Consider the following 27,929-nt stretch of genomic DNA (forward strand, 5'->3'; position numbering starts at 1 on the left):
GTTCCGAGGCGGAAAATGAGGCGTTCTTCCTCCAGGCGTCTGGTGGTGAGGGAGTGGCGGTGAAGGAGGCCCAGGACCTCCATGTCCTCAGCAGAGTGGGAGGGGGAGTTGAAATGTTGGGCCATGGGGCGGTGTGGTGGATTGGTGCGGGTGTCTCGGAGATGTTCCCTCAAGTGCTCTGCTAGGAGGCGCCCAGTCTCCCAAATGTAGAGGAGACCGCATCAGGAGCAACGGATACAATAAATGATATTAGTTGATGTGCAGGTAAAACTTTGATGGATGTGGAAGGCTCCTTCAGGGCCTTGGATAGAGGTGAGGGAGGAGGTGTGGGCACAGGTTTTACAGTTCCTGCGGTGGCAGGGGAAAGTGCCAGGATGGGAGGGTGGGTCGTAGGGGGGCGTGGACCTGACCAGGTAGTCACGGAGGGAACGGTCTTTGCGGAAGATGGAGAGGGAAATATATCCCTGGTTGTGTGGTCTTTTTGGAGGTGGCGGAAATGTCACCTGTTGGACTATAACCTGGTGTTGTGTGATTTCTAACTTTGGTCACTTTCTCCCAACAACACAGGAGACCCAAGACACGGACCGCGCATGCGTGATGACGTCACCGCGTCGGCGGTTGACGCTGACGGCGCCAAATCAAAAAGTTTTGAGCGGAAACGGTGGTTGGAGCGGAGTAATTCATTAAAGATTAAAACCTGGGGATTGTGGATGGTATGTCCTTCAGCTGTGTGTGTCTTTCACTATTTATGTGGAGGTTTTATTTAACTTGGGACGGCGGAGAAGTTGTCCTTTGATTGTGAATGAGCTCCTGCTGATTGTGGCGATGCCGCCTGTGACCCCGCCATCCCCGCGGCTGGTCACCTTCCCTCGCTTGGTTTTGCACCCTCTGTCTTCAGCCGCGAAATCTCTGACGTTTACAAATGTCTTCTTTCTTTCAAACAAAAGAAAAAATGAGAGGGGAGTGTGTATGTGTGTGGTAAGGGGAGATGCTCTTTTGGCGCTCGGATTGTCCGTAGGGGCGTCCTCTTGGTGCATCTCCACCCTTGTTTGATTATAAACCGCTGTGGCCCCTCCCCTCCCCTCCCCTCCCCACCCCCATTCCCCCTCCCCCCCCCCCCCCCAATTCCCCCCCCCCCCCCCCCCCCCCCTCCCCTCCCCCCCCTCCCTCTCCCCCCCCCCCCCCCCCCCCCCCTCCCCCCCCATTCCCCCCCCCCCCCCCCCCCCCCCCCCCCCCCATTCCCCCCCCCCCATTCTCCCCCCTCCCCCCCATTCCCCCCCTCCCCCCCTCATTTCCCCCCTCCCCCCCTCATTCCCCTCCTCCCCCCATTCCCCTCCTCCCCTCCCCCCCTCTCCTCCCCCCCTCTCCTCCCCCCCATTCCCCCCCCCATTCCCCCTCCCACCCCATTCCCCCTCCCCTCCCCCCCATTCCCCCTCCCCTCCCCCCCCATTCCCCCCCTCTCCTCCCCCCCATTCCCCCCCTCTCCTCCCCCCCATTCCCCCTCCTCCCCCCCCATTCCCCCTCCCACCCCATTCCCCGTCCCCGTCCCCTGCCCTCCCACCCCATTCCCCGAACCTTTTTTTGTGTATCTTTTACTGTTCAGCTGCAGAAAGCAGTCAACAACAGTTATATGAAATGTCGGGTAATTATCAAGGAAGAAACCATTCAACCCATTACTCTGAGTGAAACCTCAAGGAACTAATCTGCAGTTGGTGAAAAAGTAGGGATAATGCTACCTTAACTTTCAGTGGCACTTTCCTTTCAGTGTTTTCTCTTCTCCTTTAGCAAAGTTTCATCCTTCCCTGGCAGAGTTATGGAAATCCAGACAATCAAAGATCAATAGTTAAAATTCATAAGCCCTCACATCAGCTCTCAAAAACCTTGGGCATGTGAAGCTCACCTCTGATGTGCTGAACATAGTATTCTTTCAGTTTGCCTCTAAGCTGTTGCTGTGTTTTTGTTTTTAAGGTGATGATCTATGCTCAAAAGAATGAGGAACAAAATTAAATTAATGTTGGTATCTTAGTAAATTTCAGAGCAATTATGATATCTTGCTTGGCTACAGTACAAATGTTTCATATTAAAGCCATTGATTGTCTAAAATATAGCTGTTTTCTTGTTAGCCCAAATGGAGGGGGAGAACAGACTTCCATATCCGATTTGCAAATTGGATTATATTGTGAGTTATTGTCGCAAGCACATTTTAAATGGATCAGAAGCCAACAACTTCTCGAAAGCTGACCTATCGAAAGTAAGCAGTTTACTACTTTTTTTTGTTTGTACTGGAGGATGCATTGCTCTATAAGGGCAATTCGTGTGATGCAAATTATATTTTGCTATGGAGTTATGTCTTTTGTGAGGCCAAATGTTTAATTGATATAGAGACCTGTTGATGTAAGACTATTTATAATCTTCTAATGCTAGTTATGGGGAATGTACTCTTCACAGGTGTGACTCCTAGCTAAGATTAGGTGACATAGTTAAATGACTTTTTTTCTTAAGATGTTTATACATTTATGTTTGAATTGATGTAAGTAGCATTTCACAGATATCTGAGGTAATGATTTGACGGTTTACTTGTTGCCATGAGGGATTCTAAACTTTGGAATTTAGGGAGAGATACATTTTTTAAAAAAATTGTAGAAATATATCTACTTCTAGCTTCACTAAAATGTTTCCTCTGGTAAGGGAGTCTGAAACTGAGGAGGCAATTTAAAAATAAAAAGGATACTGCTAAAGTCTGAGGTGGGAATTTTTTTTCTACTTAGTTGGTTGTGAATCTTTTGTAACTCTATAACATAAAGGCCTGTGGAAGCTCGTAGAGATTTAATTACTTTGATTATCAATAGCATACAGGTAATGAGTTGGTAAAAGGCATTGAAGTATTTGATCAGCCCTGATTGTTTTGAATCTCAAGATTGGCTTGAAGGCTGAATGCCCAAATCGTGTTCCTAGAGGGAAAAAATGGAAAGAGATTTTTTAAGAGTAAAACTGTTTAGGACCTAGAAAACTAGTTTGATTTATTAACAAATTAATAAACTACTGGGGGAGGGTGAAAAGATCAAAGTCATAATACATATTGGTATCAACACATAGGTAGAACGAGTGATAGATGAGATCGTACATCAAGGCTTTAGGGAGCTAGGCAGCATGACCTCAAAGGTTATAATCTTGGGATTACTCCCAGTACCATGAGCTGACAAGCACAGAAGTAGGAGATTAAAGCAGACGAATGTGTGGCTCAAGTGTTAATGCACGAGGGAGGGATTTAGATTCCTGAATCACTGGGACCATTTCTGGGGAAGTTGGGATCTCCAACAAGTTCTATAAGGAACGGTCTACATCTGAACCAAAATTAGACTAACATCCTTGTGGGAGGGTTTGCTAGTGCTGGTAGTAGGTATTTAAACCGGTTCAGTAGGACCCAAACAGTGGGCAGTTGAAGGGTAGATATGTCGTCAATTTTACTAAATTGAATTATATTAGGGGATTTCAACTACCTCTATTAACTGGAACATTCATAGTATAAAGGGTTCAGAGGGGCAGATTTCTTCAAATTTATGCAGGAAAGCCTCTTATGTAGATTGCTGACAGCACAGTGCTGAACTATGACATCACCATATGTTTCCTGTTCCTTATAGAAAAGGAGCAAGACGGTCTTCAAAAAAAGAGTTTTGGATTGGGGTAACAGATTTAATTAAAATAAGACAGGATCTGGCCGAAATATACTTGGAACGGCTACTTGAAGGTGAATCTACAGCAGAACAAAGGTTCAAGGGGAGTACAGGACCAACATGCTCCCTGTAGGGTGAAATGTAGGAACAATAAGCCCAGAGAACCATGGACATCTAGGAATATTCAACTCTGGATCAAATGGAAAAGAGAAAAGTATAACAGGTGCGAAGGAGAAAAAAATAGAGGCTCTAGAGATGTTTCGAATTGCAAGATAAAAGCAATTAGGAGAGCAAAAGAGGGGACATGAGAAGATGTTGCCAGATAAGTTTAGGGAGAATCCCAAGGTATTCTCCACTTATTTCAAGGGGAGGAGAAAGAGTAGAACCTATAAAGGACCAAGGGGGGTAATCTCTGCATGAAGCTAGAGGATGTTGGTAGAGTGTTGAGACATCTGCCTTTACTGGGAAGGAGGAGGATGCAAGTGCAGAATTTGAGAAGATGAACTGTGAAGTTATTGAACTGATGGATATAAGAAGTGAGACAGTATTGGAAGTTTTGGTGGATTTAAAAGTTGACAAATCCCTAGATCCACATGGGTTGTATCTCAAGCTGTTGTGGGACATGGGGGAGAGACTCATAGGGGCCCTGATCCAAGTGTTTAAATTGTCTGTGGCCAAGAGAGGTATTAGAGGATTGGAGAACAGCTATTGTAGTTCCACTTCACTAGAAAACTGGTAAAGTTAAGGTAAAGATAAATCTGGGAACTGTAGACTTGTGAGTCTAGCATCAGTAATAAAAAAGACTATTGGAGAAAATAGTAAAGGAGAAAATTTGTCTCCATTTAGAAAGGCCAGGTTTGATCAGGTATAGTCAGCCAGGCTTTGTCAGAGTAAGGTAATAACTAATAAATTTGGTGGAATAATTTTTTTTTTGAGGAAGTGATCATGTTTGGAAGAGGGTAGGGCAATTATAGAGTCGTGGAGATATAGAAAATGGAAACAGACCCTTTGGTCCGATCATCCGTGCCGACCAGATATCCTAACCCAATCTAATCCCACCTGCCAGCACCTGGCCCATATCCTTCCAAACCCTTCCTATTCGTATAGCCATCCAAATGCCTTTTCAATGTTGCAATTGTACCAGCCTCCACCACTTCCTCTGTCAGCTCATTCAATACACGTACCACCCTCTGGTTGAAAACATTGCCCCTTCGGTCTCTCTTGTAGATAAGTACATGAATAACAAATGTTTGGAATGAGATGGGCCAGGAGCAGGCAGGTGGGACTAGTTTAGTTTGGGATTATGTTCGGCATGGACTGGTTGGACCAAAGGGTCAGTTTCCATGCTGTATGACTCTATAAACACATGGCTCCATCTTGAGTACAGAGTGCAGAGTGTCTAGGTATAAGCCTTAGTTACAGAATAGAAAAATGAAGAAAAATAAGTTGCATTATAGCTATACACAGTATAACTATTGGTCAGGAAAAAACAAGCAAAGTCCCAGTCTCGAAGGGCTGTCCACAGCAAATCAGCACACGGGCCCTCCATGTGGTCTGACCTCTGGCTGCTGCGCACTGCACTGGGCTGCTACAGTCTCCACGCCAGGCCTTTGAGAGAAGGAAGGAAAAGAAGGAGGGAAAAAAAGAATGTGCGGAGTGGATGAGCTCCAAGTGGGGTGTCCTACTCTGCCACCATCTTACCAGAAAATATTTTATGAATTTGTTCTAAAACCAAAATGAAAGAAGACAACTGTCAGCATTTATCTGAAACGCAAAGTTTCACAAGCAATTTACAGATCCGAGTTAGAATATCTAGGGGCTAATATTACCCAGTTTCTCAGATAATTATCACAACAATGCTCATACTTTTCCTGCATTGAAAATTAAGTATTTGAGCTTAACTATTCTGGTACACTGACATTTTGAATATTTTTCAACAGCCAGAAACTGTACAGAGACTGTATATGAGATGTCTACAGATTGTTTTTGATGCACGTCCAGATTGCTTTTACATGGTTTGTATTCATCCCATTTCTTACTAAGTAAAATGCAAACGTGTATGTACAGTTTTCCCATTCTGCATTCGTTCAGCTGTAATGTGCCGATTTAAGATTAGTTGTAATCTGGTTTCCCAATGTAACCAGTGAACATTGATAAGTATACATGAATAGGGCTTTGTTAAGTATCTAGCAGAGTAAACGATGGATTTGAATATATTAATTAGCCTCTCAATTGAAATTCTTGGCCTTACTCCCATAGAGAAATCAGTTATTATTATTATTATTATTATTATTATTATTATTATTATTCCCCTGACTGATTACTGTTGATCCTGGTTTACAAATGAATTGACACTCAAATTTCATTAAGTCAATCAATTCCTAACAATTCCTTGCATGGTCAACTAGGGGAACTTGCATGGTAGTATGTTACATTTGATTTATTAGTATTTAGAGCTCGCAGGATAATATCTACATTAAAGTCAGAAGACATTACATGTGTCATGAAATATTGTTTCTGTCTGTAACCTATTTATTCTTGCTAAGTGTCCCAAATTTCTTGACTTCAACTTTATGAAACTTTTTTTTTGCATATAACTTTCTTTTGGCCAAAGTCTGAAAAGTGTTTTTATGAAAGTGGAATGTATATTTTTAAGCACTTCTAAAGTTGTAAATATGCTTTTTGTACACATAGATGCCTGGAGATGAAAATATCCCATACCCTCAACTTTCTGAAGGTTTTATCCCACTTCTGAACCTTTATGTTTGCATGTAAGTATCAGAAATCTTATAGAATAAGATATCTGGGATATTTGAAAATCAAAGATGGTGGTTTTGGAGCTCTGTTAGTTACATAGATGGGGATTGTCAATTTCTCTAACTAAGATTTATTCAGTATAAGCACTTGTTAATGCATTCAATCTCTTTGATATTAAGACATTCTTTATTATTCAACTTGCAATCTGCTTTGAAGAATAGTGGAAAATCTTCATTCCAATATTAATAAAAGGTCTTGAGGTTTAATCTTCGTCAGATTAGTGGTCACGTTGAATTAATGATGAGTAGAAGTTGTGCAGTGCATCTCAAAGTTTTGGTGCAATCTCTAATGCACGTATCGTAAATTCATTTCAACGTGCAAGATGTTAAGGATCTTGCATTTAGAATTAGTTTTAATGAAAGCCAAAAATTGAACATTGACTTTTGCATAGATTTTTGGATGCTTGAGGATTACAGACTTGGAATCAGTGCCACATATTTCTAAGATTCTGTGACTATTGGGCAGTAAAAATGCCTTTAAAAATACAATACAAGTAATGTCCAGTTAAAATATTCCCAGTTTGTCTTTACACTATACGTCTCATGCATTGTTTTGATTTCTTTAACATAACTGTTTTCAGCAATATTTGTAGATCATAAATAATTCTAATGTTGTAATACTCTCAGAAGATAAAGGTTTTAAACGCCATGCCCTTAAAACATCTGAATTAGATAAGCAGTTATTGCTTTTATCTCTAGCCTTTTTTTTAAAAATATGGGTCCCATTATTTCATTTGTTCTTGAAGTAGGACTAATGAACAATGAATTACCTGGGTAGTGTTTTTAATATTCTCTCTTTCAGATGGAAGTTTTCTGTTTGCTTGATCCAATTTCAGGAAATTTCATTTGATCTCAGATGATTATATTACAAATAAATCTGTGTTTCATAAAGTTCCTCTCTATTAGATATACGCTATCTAGTGTAGAAGATTTGTTAGTGTGAGGATGGAATTGTGCAGGTCTGTGAACAATGTGGACTGTGATGGATGAGTTATTTGGCAGAATCAGCTGATAACTGCAGCAAGGTTCACTGATGTCAAGATCAATTTGTTCCATCTCTTATGCTTTTCACAAACAGTGTGGTGAGGAATCTTGCTCGGTGATGATGAGGGAGCAATTGATACTTGTTAATTGTTAAACACCTGAATGCAACAACTCACGTAATTAATATTCAAACTCCTATATTGCCAAACAAACTAGATATTAGGAAAACATGATAACGAAACTGGATCGTGTGCATGGTGCATTCAGCTCACCACTTGCTCTGAATGGCTTCTATGTTAGACATTGGACAGCAACAGCATCTCAGGGCATGATCCAAGGACACCAAGTGAATACACTACTCCACTGTGGTCGTTAGTGTTCAAAACCAGCTAGCCCGCCATAACTGTAATGGCACTTCCACTATGCACTAGAAGTATGCTTTGGAATCACAGACTTCAATGCTGGTATGATCTTCAATTTAAAAACTGTAGTGCGGGCAGGCACGCAACTCACAAACTGTACCAGGTTGCATCTTCGGAATGTTTGTTTGCTGTCTTAGTGTTTGCTCACTTAGTGCCTGACTGCTTGCTCACAGCATCCCTACCTTGCTTTGCCTTGTATTGCTGTCGGAAGGTGGCTTGCATTGCTGCTAAGCAGCCCACAGCATGGGGACATACATCTTACTGTCCAACAGTGTGCTACATCAATTCTGTACCTGTCCCAATTGCCGGGAGTGTCTGGCCTCTGTATTTTCCCCTCTATAGGGTGCTGCATGAGGGACAAAAGTGGTGAGATGTTATGGAGGACTGGGAGGGCAGCCCAGAGGACATGCAGCGTTAGTCCTATTGCAGGCTAACTGATGAGAGTGGGTTGAGGGAAGGTGTTGCAGGCTGACTAGTGAGAGTGGGTGGTTGAATATGAGTTTTGGGAGGTCTATGTAATGGCAAAGAGATGTTGATGTATAAGGGTAGAAAGGGTCACTGACCTTTTTCTGTGTATTGCTAGCCTTTCCTCCACATCCTGTATTACTGACCTGAGTGGCGACCTCTGATCGGGCTGGCTTGGTGCCGATAATCTTCTGGAAGTAGCACCGCATGTAAGAGGACCACCAGATCCCTGTCAGAGTAATAGTGTCATTCTCTTCTCTGTTATCTTACCCACATGTCCTTGCTCAAGTAGGGCAGCTTCATAATGTCACTATTCTTTTGGGTCTACTGTGATGTTTTGAAAATGGTACTGATGAAAGCAGCTCCAGTCTTTTGCCAGATGTTTGCTAAGGGGCAGGTTGTTCCAGAAATAGTGTGGAATTAGGTGGTTTAGAAAGATGACAGGGGAGACACCATAGGGATGTGTTAGGTAATTAATGTGGCACGTTTGTTAAAATATGCAAAAAAAATCTCATTGACCTTGTAGGAAGAAACTTTTAAACTTGACATAACTCAGACTTGGCCAAAAGCAGTAGGACACCACTCTTAATGTTTTTGTCTACTGTACAAGCTGAGGTGCTGGTCTGGTAGTTATGTCACTGGGCTGTTAATCAGAGCTTCATGGTAATATTCTGAGGATATGGGTTTGAATTGCACTGTGGCAACTTCAAACAAAAACTGGAATTAAAAAGTTAGCCTAATGATCACTATGTAACGACTGTTCATTGTCATAAAAATTTATCTGGCTCACTGATGTCTTTTAGAGAAGGAATTTGGCCAACTTTGCCTGGTTTGACCTACATGTGACTCCAGACCCACAGGACTGTGGGTCTGTACTCTATGAAGTTTAAAAAGATGAAGGGGATCTCATTGAACCTTGCAGAATACTGAGAGGCCTGGATAGAGTAGACATGGAGAAGATGTTTCCACGCGGAGGAGAGACTGGGACCTGAAGGCATAGCCTACGAATGAAGGGATGATCCTTTACAACTGAAGTGAGGAATTTCTTCAGGCAGAGAGTGCTTAGTCTGTGGAACTGACCGTCAAAGCCAAGTCTTTGAGAGTATTTACAACAGAGATAGATAGGTTTTTGATTAATAAGGGGATCAAGGGTTTTGGAGAGAAAGTAGGAGAATGGGGCTGAGAAAAAGCCTATATCTGAACCTGTATCTTATGACCTTTATAGGTGCTGTTATGTGTGTATTTGATTTCATTTGAGAAATTCTGTAACACTGTCTTAAGTAATTGTTGCGTTTAAATTGTTTTTGTATGTTTCAGGCATAATTTAAAATCACTATGTGCAATTCCATATTTTGAGATGAGTGACCTCTTGAATCCTAGTAAGTTTTCAACTTTTTCAACTTAATTGAAGTTCTAGATTCTTAAATGTAATGCAGATAAATGCAAGCTCTCATAAATGCAATAGTGAATCTCCAGACAGTAGGTAATTTTGATTCCAATTTTCATTAACTGAAGTAAAACATACTTTGCTGTTATCAAGTTAAATTGATGTTGAAGCAAACAAAATATACTTTTGAAATTTGACAGGAAAAGTGTGTTTTATTCAGTTGCACAAATATTAAATAATTTGCTGCATTTGTTGTTTATAACTATATTCAAAACTACTTCAAAGTGCTTAATCTTTGCAGTGGTGCACTTGAATTTTGCAGGAATCATAAACAGAAGTTTTTTCTCTCCATTGCTGGTCTAATTCACCAACTTTTTATTTTAAACATAGAATCAAAATGCACCATTGTCATCATGAGTGGCATAATCAACTTTCTTCAGTTCAGAAAAAGAACCCTGGAAACTTACCTGAACCAACAAAAAAGTTTTGTAAGTATTGATTGTGATTACAGGGTTATCATTTTTTGTCAATGTCCATTAATGATTAGGCTGGTTGGATCTGTACCATAAAATAAGGAAAGATTAAGTTAGCTTGAAATTATTATGCATGGATTTTTTTCATTTAGTTTTTTTTGTCTTGATGCATATTGGACATCAAATTTACTTAATTCCTGATAGTAGGTGTTGGAGGTCAGATGGCATGTCATTCCAGGTGAGAATTTGAGAATGAATTCTTTTGAGTTTTGTTTTCCTGCCTTCGATTTTCACCAAACACGCTTTCTTCATGACTCCATGGGAGACATGGAAATCTATAACAATAGGCTGCATTTAAGTTGCAACAACCTGAGTGTTACTTTCAATCATAAACTTAATTGGACCAAAAATACAGATATTGTGGCTACAAGAGCAGGTCAGAGCCATGAATTCCACAGCGAATGACTCCCAAAAGCCTGTCCAATATCTACAAGGCAAAGCCTGAAGTGTAATAAAATACACCCACTTGCACGAGTGAATGCAGCTCCAACAATACTTGAGAAGCTTGACACCATTCCAGAACAAAGCAGCCTACTTGATTGGCACCTCCATGAACATACAGAAACAGCAGTGTATATGAGACACTCTGCACAAATTCAGCATGTTCAAAACTCATGACCAAATACATATGCACACCACCTGCAAGTTCCCCTCCAAAATGGAAATATATCACCATTTGCTCAGCATTGCTGGTCAAAATCCTGGAAGAAAATGAGGACTGCCAATGCTTGAGATCAAAGTAGAGAGTGTAATGCTGGAAAAGCACAGCAGGTCAGGCAGCATCCGAGGACCAGGAGAATCAATGTTTCGGGCATAAGCCCTTCATCAGGAACTTCCTCCTAATGGCAGTGAAGGTGTAGCTACATTAAATGGACTGCATAGATTCAAGAAAGCGCTCACCACCACCTTTTGAGGGCAACTGGTGAAGTCCACAACCCCTGAATAAATAAAAAGCAATGCATTTAAAATAATTATTACAAGGTGTTTTATGAGAATATTTATAATGCACGATTTTGTCAAGTACCTGTCCTTACCTTGTATGAATAATCTAAGTCCAGAAAACCATGATTTCCATCTTTTAAGGATTTACTTTCAGTGTTAGCTGAAGTTTGACCAATTTACGTTTCTTTCATCCTGTAGGCTAAGTGGATCGGAAACAGTAAAAGTCCAATCACCAATCTTTCTTTAAACATTTTTAGGTTTTGTCAATTGTATATTTGTGCAAGTAATTTTGTTTTCAGGTTCTGCATAATGTTTTTCATCTGAAACCAAAGCAATATGTGTTCTACATTATATTAGAAGCTTTATTTCACTCAGAAGCCAAATACTAATGCTGAAAATAAAATAACAAAATAATGATGATGGTATTAATATAAAGGCAAAAAAATCTTAATGCGTAACAAATTAGGCAGAATCTGTGGAAGAATAAATTGTCCCTGAGAGTGAAGGGATGGGGTAAATGGAAGAATTGGTGTAGGTTAAGTCAAGCGTCCTGATGAAGGAAACTCACTTGAAAACAAGGTAAAATCCAAAGCATTTGTATGGAATTTTCCTACTTCTGTACTTGCTTAAAAGTTGTGCATCCCATAATTTCCCATTCTGATAAAAGGTTGTCAATCTAAAATGTGAAATCTGCTTTTTTCTTCATAGATCTTCTCTGATCTTCTGAATATTTACAGCTTTTTGTTTCATTTTATACATATATGCAGTTGGTGTTGTCCTGGTATTGGACTCTGATTATTTTGTTTGTATTTCTTGAGGAAAACAATTTCTACAGCAAATTGTGAAATTGTAAGATGAGTAGAAATGTTTACCAATGTATTTGTTTCCCAAAGAAATTGAATCTGGAGCTGATGCAACAGATGGTTTCATCGAATGAAGAAATGAAATACAAAATTGAAAGACTTAAGTAAGTGGATCCCAACACATTTAAACCGGTTGATGCATATAATCAGATTCTGCTTGACTGACTTGTGGATTGGCATGTACATTACGTAAGTCTTGATGGTGCTTGATAGCAGTTCATTTCATGTCTGCAAATCCCACATATTGCTATTTCATGATAAATTATACTTCATGATTAGAGTACGTAATCAGAACAATAAATAGTGAAATTTTTCTGTGTTATGTATATGATAATCTCTGGGAAATTTATCAGCATTTTAAGGTGCTGGCCTAGGGTATTTCATGGATCAAAGTGCACTTCCTGTATGATTTAGGAAGAAATATTGTATAAATATCATGGGATAAATTAGCTTTTAATAATTGATTTATTCTATTAGAAATAAAGGCAAAGATATAATTCAAAATAAAAGTTACAATTCTAAATGGTGTGCAGGAGCAGAGAGATATTATATATTTGCATAAATCATTAAAAATGACAGGATAAATTGAGGTTAATAAATCATTCATTATCCCAGGTTTTATTGGTAAACTGTAGCGTACAAAAGTAAAGAATTTGGGTTAGATTTGTATAAAATATTGATTCAGCTTCAAATGGAATATTCAGTCCAATTCTGGGACCACACTTTTTAGAGAGAAGGTGACGAGTTACAGACGGTGCAGAAGAGACTCATGCAAATGATTCCAAGGATGAGAATCTTTGATTATGCAATTTGAGAGTCTTCCTTAAAGAACAGAATAGACTTGACAGAAGTATTTCAAATTGTGATCAGTTTGGACCGAGCAGATGAGGAGAAACTATTCCCATTGGTAATAGGATCAGTAGGAAACAGATGAAAGGTAACAGTGACCTGAGGAAAATCTTCAATATATGGAAGTGTTTAGCACCTGCGATGCACTGCCTGGGCATGTGGTGGAAGCAGGTTCAATTGAGGCATTCTGGAGGGCATTGGATTGTTTTCTGAAAAGGATCAATGTGTAGCAAAAAGTCATGACTGTGGCATTGGGTGATTTGCTCCTTTTGTAGAAGCATTACAGAAATGATGGATCAAATGGCCTTCTGTGCTGTAACCGTTCTACGTTTGTATAAAATATGGCTGACCTTTTAATGTCCCTAGACTGAAATACCATACTTTTTAGCAATGTGCTCCTTTTTATTACTGAGAAAGAAAGACTTCAGAGGGAAAATGCATTATCCATGGCAAGTGAGAGAGTGGAGGGTGATATTTGAAAAGAAAAAGTGTGCAATGCTACAAAGATTTAATGACAGGTCAGAAGACCGGACATAATATTTTTAAAAACCAGAAGAATAATAGTCCGATGATATTGAATAATGAGAGAAAACCACCCAAAAACATTGAAAAAGCAAAGAGTAGGTAAAATGAACATCTGTCACTTACAGTGAGCTTAGAGATTTATAGAAGGCTGCATCTGCTGACATCCTTGAGCATGTACTGGAGCAGTAAGATAGGTGCATTAAGTTTAAGTAGTGTTAAACATAAACACAAACATTAAAAGTTAACAAAAGAGTATATTGAAGAGGAGGGAAATGAGTATTTAATTTTTAAAAATCATCAGTGCTTTTTTAAAACAAAACACAGCTGAACCTATACTGTTGGAATTTATCATTGCACTGTTGATGTCAGCAGAAAAGTTTGTTCCTAAAACACCAAAACTAAGATTAGGACTAGGCCATTCAGCTCTTTGAGCCTACTAAGCCCTTCAATATTATCATGGCTAATCTTCTGTTTCAACACCATATTTCCATTTCCTTCTAACCCCTTGATACGTTTTAGTATCTAAAATATTATCAATCCCTTTCTTAAATATACTTAGTGACCTAACCGGAGGTAGAAATTCCACAGGTTGACCATCCTCTGAAGAAATGATTCCTCATCTCAGTCCTAAATGGCCTCGCCCACATTGTGACCCTAAAAAGGGGAAAACATCATTACTGCTTCAAGTTTGTTTAACCTTGTTAAAATTTTATGTTTGTCAGATCCCCTTGCATTCTTTTAAACTCTAGTGAATGCAAGCCCAGTTAAACCAATGTCTCCTCTAATGATAGCCCATCCATCGATAATAACAAAATGGTAGTTGAGTTGACTAGATATTTTGCATCTGTCCTCACTGTAGAGGATTTAAAAATAACACTCCAGAAATAAGTATGTATCAAAAGGTGCAAGGGAGGAGCTTACAAGAATTGTAGTCATCGAGGAAAGGGCACTAAGAAAATTATTGGAACTAAAAACTGATAAGTCCCCATGTTCTGATGAACTTCATCCTAAAGTCTTAAAAAAAGTAATCAATAAGATAGTTAATACTTCAAGATTCTCTGGATCAAATTGGGAAATTGTGACTGTGACTACTTTAATCAAGAAATGGCAACAGGACGCAAAACTATAGGCAAATCAATTTCATGTCTGTCATAGGGAAAATGCAGAATTTAAGGATGTTCATAGTGGGACACTTGGCAGAATCAATGCGATTTTGTCAAGAGTAATTGTGTTTGGCTAATTTGTTGATAATCTTTGAGAAAGTAATCAGCAATATGGATGTAATGTATTTACCTTTTCAGAAGGAATTTGATAAGGTGCCATATCAAGTTTACAATGCAAAATAAGAGTTCGTAGTATAGGGAGGATTGGTTAGCTAACAGGAAACCAAGCGTAGGCACAAATGGGTCATTTTCAGGTTGGCACAATTTAATGATTGGAACTTGCACAGGAATCGATGTTGGACCTTAACTATTTACATCAAAAATATGAAATTGACAAATGGCAGGAAGTATAAAAGGCCTATTATTGAAATGGGAGTAATGTTTGGAGTTGTACCTAGAACAAAGGAAGATGTGTGTGTGTGTGGGAAGACCAGTACCTCAACCACAGGACATTCTGCAAAAGTTCATCAGGGTAGTTTCCTCAGCCCTAACCACTTTTAACTGCTTCATCAGTGACCGTCCTTCCATCATAACTTCAAAGGTGTTCACTGATAATTGCGCAACATTCATTGCCACGTGTGATTGTTAGATGCTGCAGTAGTCCATGTCCACATCCAGGTTGGATTTTCAAATGGCAAGTAGCATTCATGCCGTACATGTAAATCAGTAACCATCTCCAAAAGGAGAATCTGGACATCACCCCTTGATATTCAGCAGTGTTACCATTATTGAATCCCTCAAAATCGACTTTCTGAGAGGTACCATTGACCTGAAATTGCCCTGGACAAGGGACAACATTTTTTTTAGAATTTAGAAGGTTAAGGAGACATCTGATTTAAGTTTTCAAGATATTAACAGAGAAAGGCTGAATGGATAAGAAACTCTTTTCACTGGTTGGGGATTCTAGAACTAGGGGCATAGTTTAAACATTAAGGCCAAAATTAGTGATATTAGAAACCACTTCTATACACACAGGGTAGTTGAGGTTTGGAACTCTCTTTCAACAGTGGAAGAGAGATTTTTTAAAAAAATCAGAGGTCAATAATTTTTTGTTATGCTAAGGTACAAAGGGATAAGCGCGAAAGGATATATGGAGTTAGGCCTCTGATCAGCCATGATCTCGTAGATTGCCCGAAGTACCCTGATTGGCCGACTGGCTCACTCCTGTTCCTATTTTCCTATATGAATATTGTGACTGTAAGACGACTAGCAACTTGCAGCAAGGAACTCAATACTTAACTTCCCAAAGCCTATCTGCCATCTATAAGCTAGAGGTTTGGAGTACTCCCCACTTGCCTGGATGAGTACAGCTAATTGCGACACCACTAGAAACTTGACACCATTAAGGGCAAAGCACCTGCTTTGTTATATATTCCCTCTCTCTTTCTCCACCTTCGCTGTCTCCAGCACCGATACACTGTAGCAGTGTGTGTCATCTACAAGGTGCACTGCAGAAATTCCATAATGGCGTTCTAAACTCTCAACTACTGATATTTGGAAGGGCAAAGATAGTAGATACATGGGAACCATCAGGAATGCCCTTCCAGTAGGGGATTTTAATTTTCCTAACATAAACTGGGACTGCCAGAGTGTTAAGGGATAAGATGGAATGGAATTTAAGTGCGTTCAGGAAAGTTTCCTCAAGCAATATATAGAGGGCCCTACTCTGGAAGGGACAAAACTTGACATACTCTTGAGAAATAGGGCAGGACAGGTGATGGAGATGACAGTGAGAGGGCACTTTGGGACCAGTGACAATAGTTCTATTAATTTTAAAATAACTATGGAGAGGGACCAAACTGGTCCACAGGTTCAAGTTCTAAGTTGGGGCAAGGTGAATTTTGATGGAATTAGACGGGAGCTTGCATTGGAGTGATTTATTTACAGGCAAAGGGACCTCTGACATGTGGGAGGCCTTTAAAAATAAGATAGCTAAAGTACAAAGTCGATATAATCCTGTGAGGGTGGTAGTCAAGGTTGACAGGAATAGGGAACCCTGGATGACAAGAAATATTGAGACTTTGATCAGAAAAAAAGGAGGAGGTAATGCTCAGGTGCAGACAGCTGAGATCAAAGGAATTCCTGGAGGTATACAGGGGATATTGGAGTTTATTGAAGAAAGAAATTAGGAGGGTGAAAAGTGGGCACGAGATAGCCTTGGCTGAGATTAGGGTGAATCCAAAAAGATTCTTTAAATATATTAAAGGAACAAAAATAATGAGATGAAGAATAAGACCCTTCAAGGACCAAAGTGGACATGTATGTTTGAATTCGGGAGATGAGTGAGGTCCTCCATGAATATTTCTCCTCTGTGTTTACTGTGGATAAAGACATGAAGACTTAGGAACTTGGGGAAGTTAGTGGGAATATCTTGGGGACAATCCATATCAGAGTAGAGGAGCTGCTGGATGTATTAGAATATACGAAAGTGGATAAATCTTCTGGTCCTGACCAGATATACCCAAGAACACTGCGGCATGCAAGAAAATAAATTGTGGGGGCTCTGGCTGATACACCATCGTTAGCCACCAGCGAGGTCCCGGAAGACTGGAGGATAACGAATGTGCCCTTACTCAAGAAGGGCTACCAAGAAAAACTTGGGAACTATAGACCAATAACCCTAACGTATGTGGTGGGTTAGTTACTTGAGAAGATTCTGACAGTTAAGGTATGTATACATTTGGAAAGACAGGGTTTGATTACGAATAGTCAGCATGGCTTTGTGCGTGGGAGATTATGCCTGTTAAATTTGTTAGAGTTCTTTAATGAAATGACCAGGAAGGACAGGGTGATGGATGTAATCTATATGGATTTCAGTAAGGCCTTTGATAAAGTTCCATATGTCGGCTTCTCTGGGAAGTTAGATCATGTGGAATCCAGTGGGAGCTGGCAAATTGGATACACAATTGGCTTGATGATAGGAAACAGCGCACAATAGTGGAAGGATGCTTGTTGGACTGGGGGCCTGTGACTAGTGGTGTGCCTCAGGGATCAGTGCTGGGCCCATTGCTGTTTGTTATCTTTATCAATGATTTGGATGAAAATGTACAAGGCATGATTAGTAAGTTTGCTGATGACACTAAAATAGATGGTATCGTGGACAGTGAGGAAGGTTGTCAGAACTTGCTGCAGGACCTTGATCAGTTGGGGAAGTGGGCTGATAAATGGCAAATGGTGTTTAATACAGATAAGTCTTGCATATTGGAAAGTCAGATCAAGGTAGGAGTTTCATGGTGAATGGTAGGGTGTTAAAGAGTGTAGTGGAATAGAGGGATCTTTAGGTGTATGATTCTCTGAAAGTGGAGTCACAGGAGTTTTTGGCATACTGGCCTTCATTCGTCAGGGCATTGAGTATAGAAGTTGGGAAGTTATGTTGCAGTTGTACAGGATGTTGGTGAGGCCACACATCGAGTATTGTGTTTAGTTTTTGTCACCTTGTGACTGGAAGGATGTTATTAAACTGGAAAGAGTGCAAAAGAAATTTACAAGCATGTTGCCAGGACACAAGAGTATGAGCTATATGGAGAGGTTGGACAAGCTAGGACTTGTTTCTTTAGAGTGTAGGAGACCAAGAGGAACACTTTTTTTTAGAAGTGTATAAGGTCATGACAGGTATGGATGGGGTGAATGCACTCCGTCTTTTTCTCAGAGTTGGGAAATCAAGGACTTGAGAGCATCAGTTATGGTTAGAGGGGAAAGAATAAAAGGGAACCTGAGGGGCAACATTTTTACAAAGAGGGTGGTATGCATATGGAATGAGCTGCCAGCAGAAGTGGGTACATTAACAACATTAAAAAAACATTTGGATAAATACATGGATTACAAAAGGATTAGAAAAATATGAGCCAAGTGCAGGGAAATGGCGTTAGTATTGATGGACATTTTGGTGAAGGACTCTTGCCTGAAATGTCAATTCTCCTGCTGCTCGGATGCTGTCTGACTTACTATGCTTTTCCAGCACCCCACTCTCGACTCTGATCTCCAGCATCTGCAGTCCTCACTTTCTCCATTTTGGTCTGCGTGGGCCAGTTTGGGTCAAAGGGTCTGTCTCTGTGATGCTGCGACTCTGACTCCAAGCCAGTCACCATTCTGACTTGGAACTGTATTGCTGTTGAGTGTTAGGTCAAAATCCTTGAAGTTTTCCCTAAAGGCATTGTGAATGTACCTACGTCAGATGGATTGCTGTGGTTCAAGAAGGCAATTGACCATCACCTAATCAGTAGCAACTAGGATAGGTAATAAAATGCTGACCCAGCCAGTGAAACCCACATTTCGTAAATAAAATATTGTTTCAAAAAACAAAACTCTGAAGTACAGATAGATCTGGATATCCTGGTACAGGAATCTCTCAAAATTGGGAAGCAGTCATAACTGCGCAGGATGACAAATTGAATGTTCTGTTGTGAGAGGAATAGAATATAGAAGTAAGAATTCTTTCTACTGTAGTTCTGAAGGGATCTGGTGAGATCACATCAAGGTAATTAAAACATTTTGGGATATCAGAAAAGTGAATTTGAGCCTCAAACCCAAAAACCATGATTTTATTAAAAGATGGAACAGGCTCAAGAGCCTTTATCCTGTTTGTAATTTGCATGTTTGCATTACACTACTTTTTATTTTCCTTTTCTAAGAAAATCTCCCAACTTACAAGTATTCAGTCTTACTATTGTGGTTATCTTGTAATGTAAGCTATTCATATTATGATGAGAATTGTATTAATTAGCTCAACAAGCATGATTTTACAAAATTGAATCATGACTTTCGTGACATTGTATTTTAACTGGTAAATTTGTATCTTAACTCTGCATATTATCAAACTGAAGTGCTGTCAGTTGAGTCATCTATTTTTAAAACTATAGTGGAATAGGTTTGGTACCCTCAGTATTAATTCTGAAATTTGTGCCCTGAACTTGGTTTCTCTGCTGTATGTACAAATTCAAGAAGTGATATAAAACCACTTTTTTTATATTAAAAGCCTTTTAATTTTGGCAGTACCATACCTCCTGACCAAAAGGCAAAGATTGATGTGCTGTCGGTAGAAATAAATGAATTGCAACAAGTCATAAACCGTGAATATCGCCTCAAGCAAGTGAGTATGTTTGTGTTCACTAAGATATGATATACTGAAATAAAAAACAACAAATGTTTCCTATTCACATGTACATAATTGAATAATAGAGTTGAATCTTAAAGTGTTCCACAATAAATGAATTACTTTTAAAGGAATGTACTCCATCCTGTAAAACATAGCCAATTTTCACACATCAATGTCTGGCAGGGAGATCATAACTAAATCTAAAGAGAGGGAGCATATGAAAATATGTTGTGTATTTTCAGAGAGTGAGGAGGATTTCAGGTTGATTGGAGGCTATATCAAATCTAAAAATTTTTAGAAGTTGTAGTTGAACATAGCAAAAGTATCCTAAAATAAATTTAACAAGTATACCAGGGGCATACTACTTATTGCATCTGATCAGCAGACTTGCCACAAACCTATAAATATTACAGTCCATTTCCATGAACTGATTGGCATCTTGATTAATCTATCCTTGAGTAAAACTTCATTCCTCCCCCATGCATGGTGCTATATAGATTTGGGATTGTTGCTTGAACATTCCATTCGTATTTAGTGTCAGGTGGAGCGTAGATACTTGTTGACTAGTTTTTCCAAACAGCTTGTTTCAGTGCAGTTCAATCTATTTAACATTTGTCTAGTTTAATGGATCTGAGTAGTAAAATTAAATTTTATGCACAAAGTTAACAATTCCTTAAAACATAAAAGCTGCACGGTGGCTCAATGGTTAGCCTTAGGTGACTGTGCAAACTCCATACAGACATTCTCTCTGTCTGTATGGTTTCCTCCTGTTTGCTCCCATAGTCCAAAGATGTGCTGGATAGGTGGATAAGCAATGGGAAATGCAGTGTTATGGGCTTAGATTGGGGATGCTGAGTGTGTGGAATGCTCTTCGGAGGATTGTTGCAAACTCAATGGATCATATGGCATCTGTGTGGCAGTGTAGGATTCTATCATTCTGAATAAATACAGAAAAAAAAGGAGAGAAAGGATATATCAAGTGACATGCTATTAAAGTAACAATAACAAACCAAAATAAGAGCAAATAAAACATTCGATCTTGAAAGGAACTGCTAATGAGTAATGATTTTTCAAAGCCACTGCTGTTTCTTCTCGATACTGAATTTTCTACTCTGTTCTGAATAATCACTCCAATTGGAAACATTTAAGCAGTAAAGAGTGATCAGATTTCCCATTTGATCTTTTTGCTTTATATACAAACACTTCTTCTCTATAATTGCACAATGATCATTTGGAAACCTCTTTAGTTGAGATTGGATGTACCTTCCCTACAAATCAAATCAAAGTAATCGACCTATAATGCCTAAGCTCAGATTTATTCCATCGAATGTTTAGACTGTGGACCTCCTGCCAATTAATTGAAATGACTACAGACCACAGTTAACTGTTTAAATATATACATGAGTAGCTAGCAGAAAATGTTTCCCATTTTCTCTAACCCGGGTGTGTGGTCATCATCAGCTCTCATAACTGGAACAACTTTAAATGTCATTATTAACCATAGCCACTTTTGAAATATATTAGAAGTAGTCCATATTGAGACCATTTTATCTGATACTGTGGCAATTAGCCTCTGTCTTTAATAGTCTTCATTTGGTCCTAAAACAACTTTTGGTCCTTGTCCTTGCTCTGCCTTGCAAAGTCATACAAAGGACTGATTTACCTGAAGCTACTGAAGTTGGATTTCCAGAAAAATTAGCTAGATCAGTGAAATTTGTAAGTCAGATTTGATCTATACAGATTATCTCGGTGAAGTCATAGAAGCACCTCTGTCTCAAATTACATAGGTGGAACTGTATAACTTCTGTATTTCATTCAGAATTCCATTCAAGATGCAACTACGCAACTGAAGACTGAAATTGCAGAGCAAAATAAAATGTTGGTAAGTTAGTTTTTAGTGTTGATCCAATATTATATTAATATCTAAATAATAGCTATATTTCAAAGTGGGTATGTGGAATCAGATTATAAAAATTTTCCAAGTAAATTGTTAACAACTTGTAAGACCCACAAAATGCTATCATGCTCACTTGCTTGTGATCTTGCCTTGTTTTCTCATTCCCATACCTACAAATATTTTATTCTACCTTTCAATTTCTGCTCCTTCTTGTTGTGTAACTTGATGTATTCCCAGTGAAATGTGAATCTTTATCTGTAGGAGAAGCTGAACAACCACTTTAAAGAAAATGGCAACATATCTACCAGTTTGCTGTGATGGTACTGATGACCACAATAAGACGACAAGGAATAGAAACAAGAGTAGGCTATTCAGTCCCTTTCTAGCCTGCTCTGCCATTTAATAGGATTAAGGCTGATTTGACATTCCTACCATCCACTTTTCTGCCCTTTCTCTGTAACTCTTAATTCCCCAACTGATCGATTATCTTTATCAGCCTTAAAGAAGCACAGTCTCTCTGGCTAAAAGTTTCAAAGAGACGCAACCAACTGAAAGAAAAAAAATACGTCTTTATCTTAGGAGTAAATTTGTGCCCTTTTAATATGAGACAATATCCTCTGGTCCTAGACTCTTCCCAAAAGGAAACCATCCTCTTAGCGTTCACTCTGTCAAGCTCCTTAAGAATTCTGTACATTTCTGTGAGATCACTTTTTATCCTTCAAACCTCCAATAAGGAGAGTCATAAACTTTGCTCATAAGTCAATCCCTCCATACCAGGGATCATCTTAGTGAATCTTCTCTGAACTTCCTCGGTGAAATAATATCCTTCCTTAAATAAGAACACCAAAGCTGCTCTCAGTTCTCCAGATGTGATCTTAACAGCATTGTATCCAATTACAGTAAGACAGCTGTATTCTTGTACTCCAGCCCTCTTGAAATAAGAGCCAACTTTTCATTAGCCGCCCTGATTACCTGGTGGACCCGTGTGCTAGCTTTCTTTTTGTGTACAAATACCCCCAATTGTGCTTGTGTTGCAGATTTTTACTGTATTTCTTTATTTCCTCTATTCTATTCTTTGTTCTCCCTTCCAAAATGAACAGTTTTGCGTTTCCCCACATTATACACCATTTGCCAGATTTTTGCCCATCTACTTAACCTGTCAATACCTCTACGGAGTTTTGATTTAATTCACTTGAGACGTGAACATGTGGCTGTCCAGTGTTTATTGCCCTTCAGAAAGTGGTGGTCCTTGTTTCACCCACAATGCTCTTAGCAAGGCAACTTGATGGCATGTCAGTAAAGGAGCAGTGATTTATTTCAAAGTTAGGATGGTGAGTGGCTTGAACAGGAATTTGGATAGTTATGTTCTCATGTAGCTGCTGCCATGTCCTTCTAGATAGAAGTAGTTATGGGTATGGAATGTGTTATCTAAGAATCATTGGTGAATTTCTGCAGTACATACTGCTACTACTGAGTGTAGTGGTGGAGGGAATGGATGCTTGTGGATGTAGTGCAAATCAAGTGGGCTGCATTGTCCTAGATGGTGTTGAAGCTGCACCAATTCACACAAGTCTGGAGTATTCCATCACATTCCTGAATTGTTTCTTCTAGATGGTGGAAAGGCTTTGGGAGTTGGGAGTTGAGTTTCCTGGTGGAGTATTCTTAACCTCTGACCTGCTTTTGTAGCCACTGTATTTATGTGGCTGGTCCAGTTTAGTTTCTGGTCAATTGTAACTCCAACAATGTTCATAGTCAAGAATTCAGTAATGGTAGCACCATTGAATGTTAAGTGGCTTTGGTTGGCTTGTCTGTTATTGAAAATGGTCATTCCTGGCATTTGTGTGGTGCAAATGATAATTGCCGATCGTTAGCCCAAGCCTGGATATTGTCCCGATTGTGCATTTGAAGATGGACTACCTCAGTGTCTGAGGAGCCGCAAGTGGTGATGAACATTATGCAATCATCATGAACAACCCCACTTCTGACTTTATAATAGAGAGAAGGTCATTAAGCAGTTGAAGGTGGTTGGGCTTAAAATACTACCTGAGGAACTCCTGCAGTGATGCCCTAGGACTGAGATGACTGACCTCCAACAACCACAGCATCTTCCTATGTGTCCAGCATGACTCCAACAGTTCCCCCAATATACATTGATTCCAGTTTTGCTAGGGGTCCTTGCTGCCATTCTTGGTTGAATGCAGCCTTGATGTCAATGGTTGTCACGGTCACCTCACCTCTGGAATTTAGCTCTTTTTCACATGTTTGAACCAAAACTGTAATAAGGTCAGGGGCTGAGTGTCCGTGGCAGAACCAAACTGAGCGTCAGGTTATTTCTGAGTTGGAGGTGCTTGATAGCCTTGTAAATAACACCTTCCATCACTTTACTGATGATCAAGAGTAAACTTATAGAGTGGATTGGATTGTAGTATGCATATTTGCGTCCCTACCACAAGTTGCGTACCCACCTATTTTTGTGCTGTCTGCACATTTAGTTATAGTACACTTGTTTCATTCCTCCAAGTCATTAATACCTATTGTAAACAGTAGCTGTGCCAACACTGATCCTTGTGGAGCCCTAGTGGCAATAGGTTTCCAACCTGGAAAAGAATCTTTTATCCCCACTTACTGTTTCCTGCCTATTAGCCAATTTGGTATTTATCTTAATATATAAGACCACAAGATATAGGAGCAGAAATTAGGCTGTTCAGCCCATCGAATCTGCTCTGTCATTCAGACATGGCTGCAAAGTTTCTCAATGCCATTCTCCCAGTTTCTCTCCGTAACCCTTGATAATCAAGAACCTATCTCTCTCCATCTTAAATATACTCAATGGCCAGGCCTCCACAGTCTTCTATGGCATTGAATTGCATAGATTCACCACTCTGGCTGAAGAACTTTCTCCTAACCTCCATTCTAAAAGGTCTTTAGTTTACTAAGGCAGTGTCTTTGGGTCCTTGTCTCTCCTCTTGATGGCAATATCTTCACAATATCCACACTATCCAGGCCCATAATTTCTCTGTAATCTTAATTAGATTTTACTTAGAATCCTTACAGTGTGGAAACAGGCCATTCAGACCAGCAAGTTCACGTCTAACCTCCATAGTAACCCAATCAGACCCATTCCCTTACCTCTCTCCATTTCCCCTGACTAATGCACCCAACATAATGGGTAATTTAGCGAGGCCAATCCTCCTAATCTGCATATCTTTGGATTGTGGGAGGAAACTGGAGCACTCGGAGGAAACCCATGCAGACTCAGGGAGAATGTGCAAATTCCACACTGACAGTGACCTGAGGCTAGAATCAAACCTGGGTCCCTGGCGCTGTGAGGCTGCAGTGCTAACCACTGAGCCACCATGCTGCCCATTACCCCCCTCATCCTTCTAAATGCCATGCCATATAGACCCAGAGTCCTCAAACATTCCTCATATGTTAAGCCTTTCATTGCTGGGATTAATATTGTGAAACTCCTCTGAACACGCTTTAGGGCCAATACATCCTTCCTGAGATATAGGGCTCAAAACTGTGCACAATACTCCAAATATGGTCTGACCAGAGCCCCCGAATTATATCCCAGCTTTTATATTCAAATCCTCTGAAAATAAAAGCCACAATAGCGTTTGCCTTCCTAACTACTAACTCAACCTGCAAGTTTACCTTGAGAGAATTCTGGACTAAAACTCCCAAGTCTTTTTGTACTTCAAACTTCTGAATGTTCTTCCCATTTAGAAAATAGTGCATGTCTCTCTTCTTCCTCACATGACCTCACACTTTCCAATCTTGTACTCCATCTGCTACTTTGCCCAGTCTCCTAACCTGTCCAAATCCTTCTGCAGTTTCCCCGCCTCCTCAATGCTACCTGTCCTTCTACCTATTTTTGTATCATCTGCAAACTTGCCCAGCATGCCCTCAGCTCCTTCATCGAGATCGTTAAAATATAAAGTGAAAAGTTGCGGTCCCAACACTGACTCTTGCAGAACACCACTTGTCACTGGCTGCCATCCTGAGAAAGACCCTTTTATCCCCACTTTCTGCCAGGCAGCCAAACTTTTATCCATGTTAGCACCTTATCTCTAAAACCATGGGCCCTTATCTTACTCAGTAGTCTCCTGTGCGGCACCTTATCAAAGCCTTTCTTGACGTCCAGGTAGATAACATCCACTGGCTCTCCTTGATCTACCCTGCTCATTATCTCCTCAAAGAATTCTAGCAGATTTGTCAGGCATGATCTGCCCTTGATGAAATCGTACTGACTTTGCCCCATTTTACCGTACACTTCCAAGTATTCAGAAATCTCATCTTTCATAATGGATTCCAGAATCTTACCTACGAACAAGGTTAGGCTAATTGGTCAGTAATTTTCTATCATTTGCCTTGCTCAATTTTTAAACCGTTAACTTAGCAATTTTCTAGTTCTCTAGGATTGAACATGATTTTAGCTATTTCTGAAAGATCACTACCAACACCTCCACTATCTCTTCAGCTATATCGCTTAGATCTCTGTGGTGTAGTCCACCTGGTCCAGGTGATTTATCCAACTTCAGGCCATTCAGCTTTTCTAACACCTTCTCCTTGATGGTGACCACCATGCTCAGCTCTGCCCCCTCACCCTCTTGAATTTTTGGGATATTACTTGTGTTTTCCACCGTGAAGACTGATGTGAAGTAATTATTCAATTCCTCAGCCACTTCCTTGTTCCCCACTACTATCTCTCCAATGTCATTTTGTAGCAGCTCAATGTCTACTTTTGCCCCTCTTTTCCTCCTTATGTATCTAAAGAAACTCTTACAGTCTTCCTTTTATATTACTGGAGCTTACCTTCATATTTAATCTTCTCCATCATAATTTCTTTTATTGTGGCACTCTTTTGGTTGTTGTAAGCTTCCCAATCCTCTGGTTTCCCACTGCCCTTCGCCACATTATATGCTTTCTCTTTTGCTTTTATGATATCCCTGACTTCCCTGGTCTGCCATGGTTGCCTCATCCTCACTGTACTATGCTTCTTTTCCCTTGGGATGAATCTCCACTGTGTCTCTTGAATTATTCCCAGAAATTCCTGCTGCTGTTCCATTGTGTTTTCTACTAGGCTCCTCTCTTCATCAATTCTACCAGCTCATGCCTCTGTAGTTGCCTTTATTCAACTGTTATACCATTACCTCTGATTCTAACTTCTCTCTTTAAAATTGGAAAGGAAATTCCATCGTATTGTGATTACTGCCTCCTAAGTCTTCCTTCACCTTTAAGCTCCCTTATCAAGTCTACCTCATTGTACAATATTAAATCTAGTATTGCCTGTTCCCTAGTGGGTTCCACCATAAGCTGGTAGACATTCCACAAATTCCTTTTCTTACAATCCTCTACCAACCTGTTTTTCCCAGTCCACCTGGATCTTGAAATCCTACATGATCACTGTAACTTTGCCTTTCCTACACATCATCTCTATCTCCTGGCGTGTCTTGTGCCTCCGCTCCTGACTATTGTTTGGAGGCCTGTATATAACTCTAACTTTGTTTTTTTTTCACTTTTGCAGTGCCTCAATTCTATCTACAGATTCTACACCATTTGACCCTACTTTGTTTCTTATTATTGATTTGATTTAATTTCTTACTAATAACACAACCTCACCCCCTCTGCCCACTTGCTTATCTTTTCAATAAGATGTATGTCCTTGAATATTCAGCTCCCAGTCCTGATCCCCTTGCAGCCACGTTTCTGTGATGCTCACCACTTCATACCTGCCAATTTCAATCTGTGCCACAAGCTCATTTACCTTATTCCTTATACTGCGTGCACTCGGATGTAACACCTTCACTGTATTAACTGTGACCTCCCAATGGCTCTTACCTTTTGTGTGGTACTTTGTCAAATGACTTCTGGAAGTCCCAATATAACACATTTACTGTTTCCTTTCTATCCATTCTGGTTGAGATTTCAGAGAAAAATTCTGACAAATTAATCAGATACAATTTCCCTTTCTTGAAACCATGCTAACTCTGCTTGATTGTATTATGATTTTCCACATGTGCTGCTATTATCTCCTTAATTAGTCCACCAATTTGCAAACATAGATATAAGGGTAACCAGTATATTGTTACCTGCTTTTTGCCTCATATGTTTTTTTTGTTTTGTTACTTGTGTACAAGGAGGATGGACAGGCACTTGCATGTGCAAACATGTGACAAGTTTTTAAGTTTATCTTGTGTGTTAACAGTTGAAAGTCTTTATTGCTGTCTAATTAATTAGCTTTACATTTGGTTTGTTTATTAAAAATTGTAAGGGTGTACTTGCCTCTTATTTGAAATGCTGTGTGTCAT

The 27,929-nt window shown here is 39.7% G+C and overlaps 1 protein-coding gene across 1 annotated transcript in view; it reads left to right on the top strand.

Annotated features, from left to right (window-relative positions):
- Positions 1 to 595: 595 nt before the first annotated feature.
- The window catches only part of nuf2 (UF2 component of NDC80 kinetochore complex), a 36,312-nt gene continuing 8,978 nt past the window's right edge, over positions 596 to 27,929 (top strand). Inside the window, exons 1-9 of the mRNA XM_060829699.1 lie at positions 596 to 713; positions 2,124 to 2,251; positions 5,615 to 5,689; positions 6,369 to 6,445; positions 9,679 to 9,740; positions 10,139 to 10,236; positions 12,117 to 12,190; positions 19,616 to 19,712; positions 21,538 to 21,600. Coding sequence (XP_060685682.1) covers positions 2,129 to 2,251; positions 5,615 to 5,689; positions 6,369 to 6,445; positions 9,679 to 9,740; positions 10,139 to 10,236; positions 12,117 to 12,190; positions 19,616 to 19,712; positions 21,538 to 21,600 — 669 coding nt within the window. The 5' untranslated portion in view covers positions 596 to 713; positions 2,124 to 2,128. The remainder of the gene's footprint in view (positions 714 to 2,123; positions 2,252 to 5,614; positions 5,690 to 6,368; positions 6,446 to 9,678; positions 9,741 to 10,138; positions 10,237 to 12,116; positions 12,191 to 19,615; positions 19,713 to 21,537; positions 21,601 to 27,929) is intronic.

Source organism: Hemiscyllium ocellatum, chromosome 9 (genome assembly GCF_020745735.1).
Source record: "Hemiscyllium ocellatum isolate sHemOce1 chromosome 9, sHemOce1.pat.X.cur, whole genome shotgun sequence".
In the NCBI taxonomy this organism is placed as follows: domain Eukaryota; kingdom Metazoa; phylum Chordata; class Chondrichthyes; order Orectolobiformes; family Hemiscylliidae; genus Hemiscyllium; species Hemiscyllium ocellatum.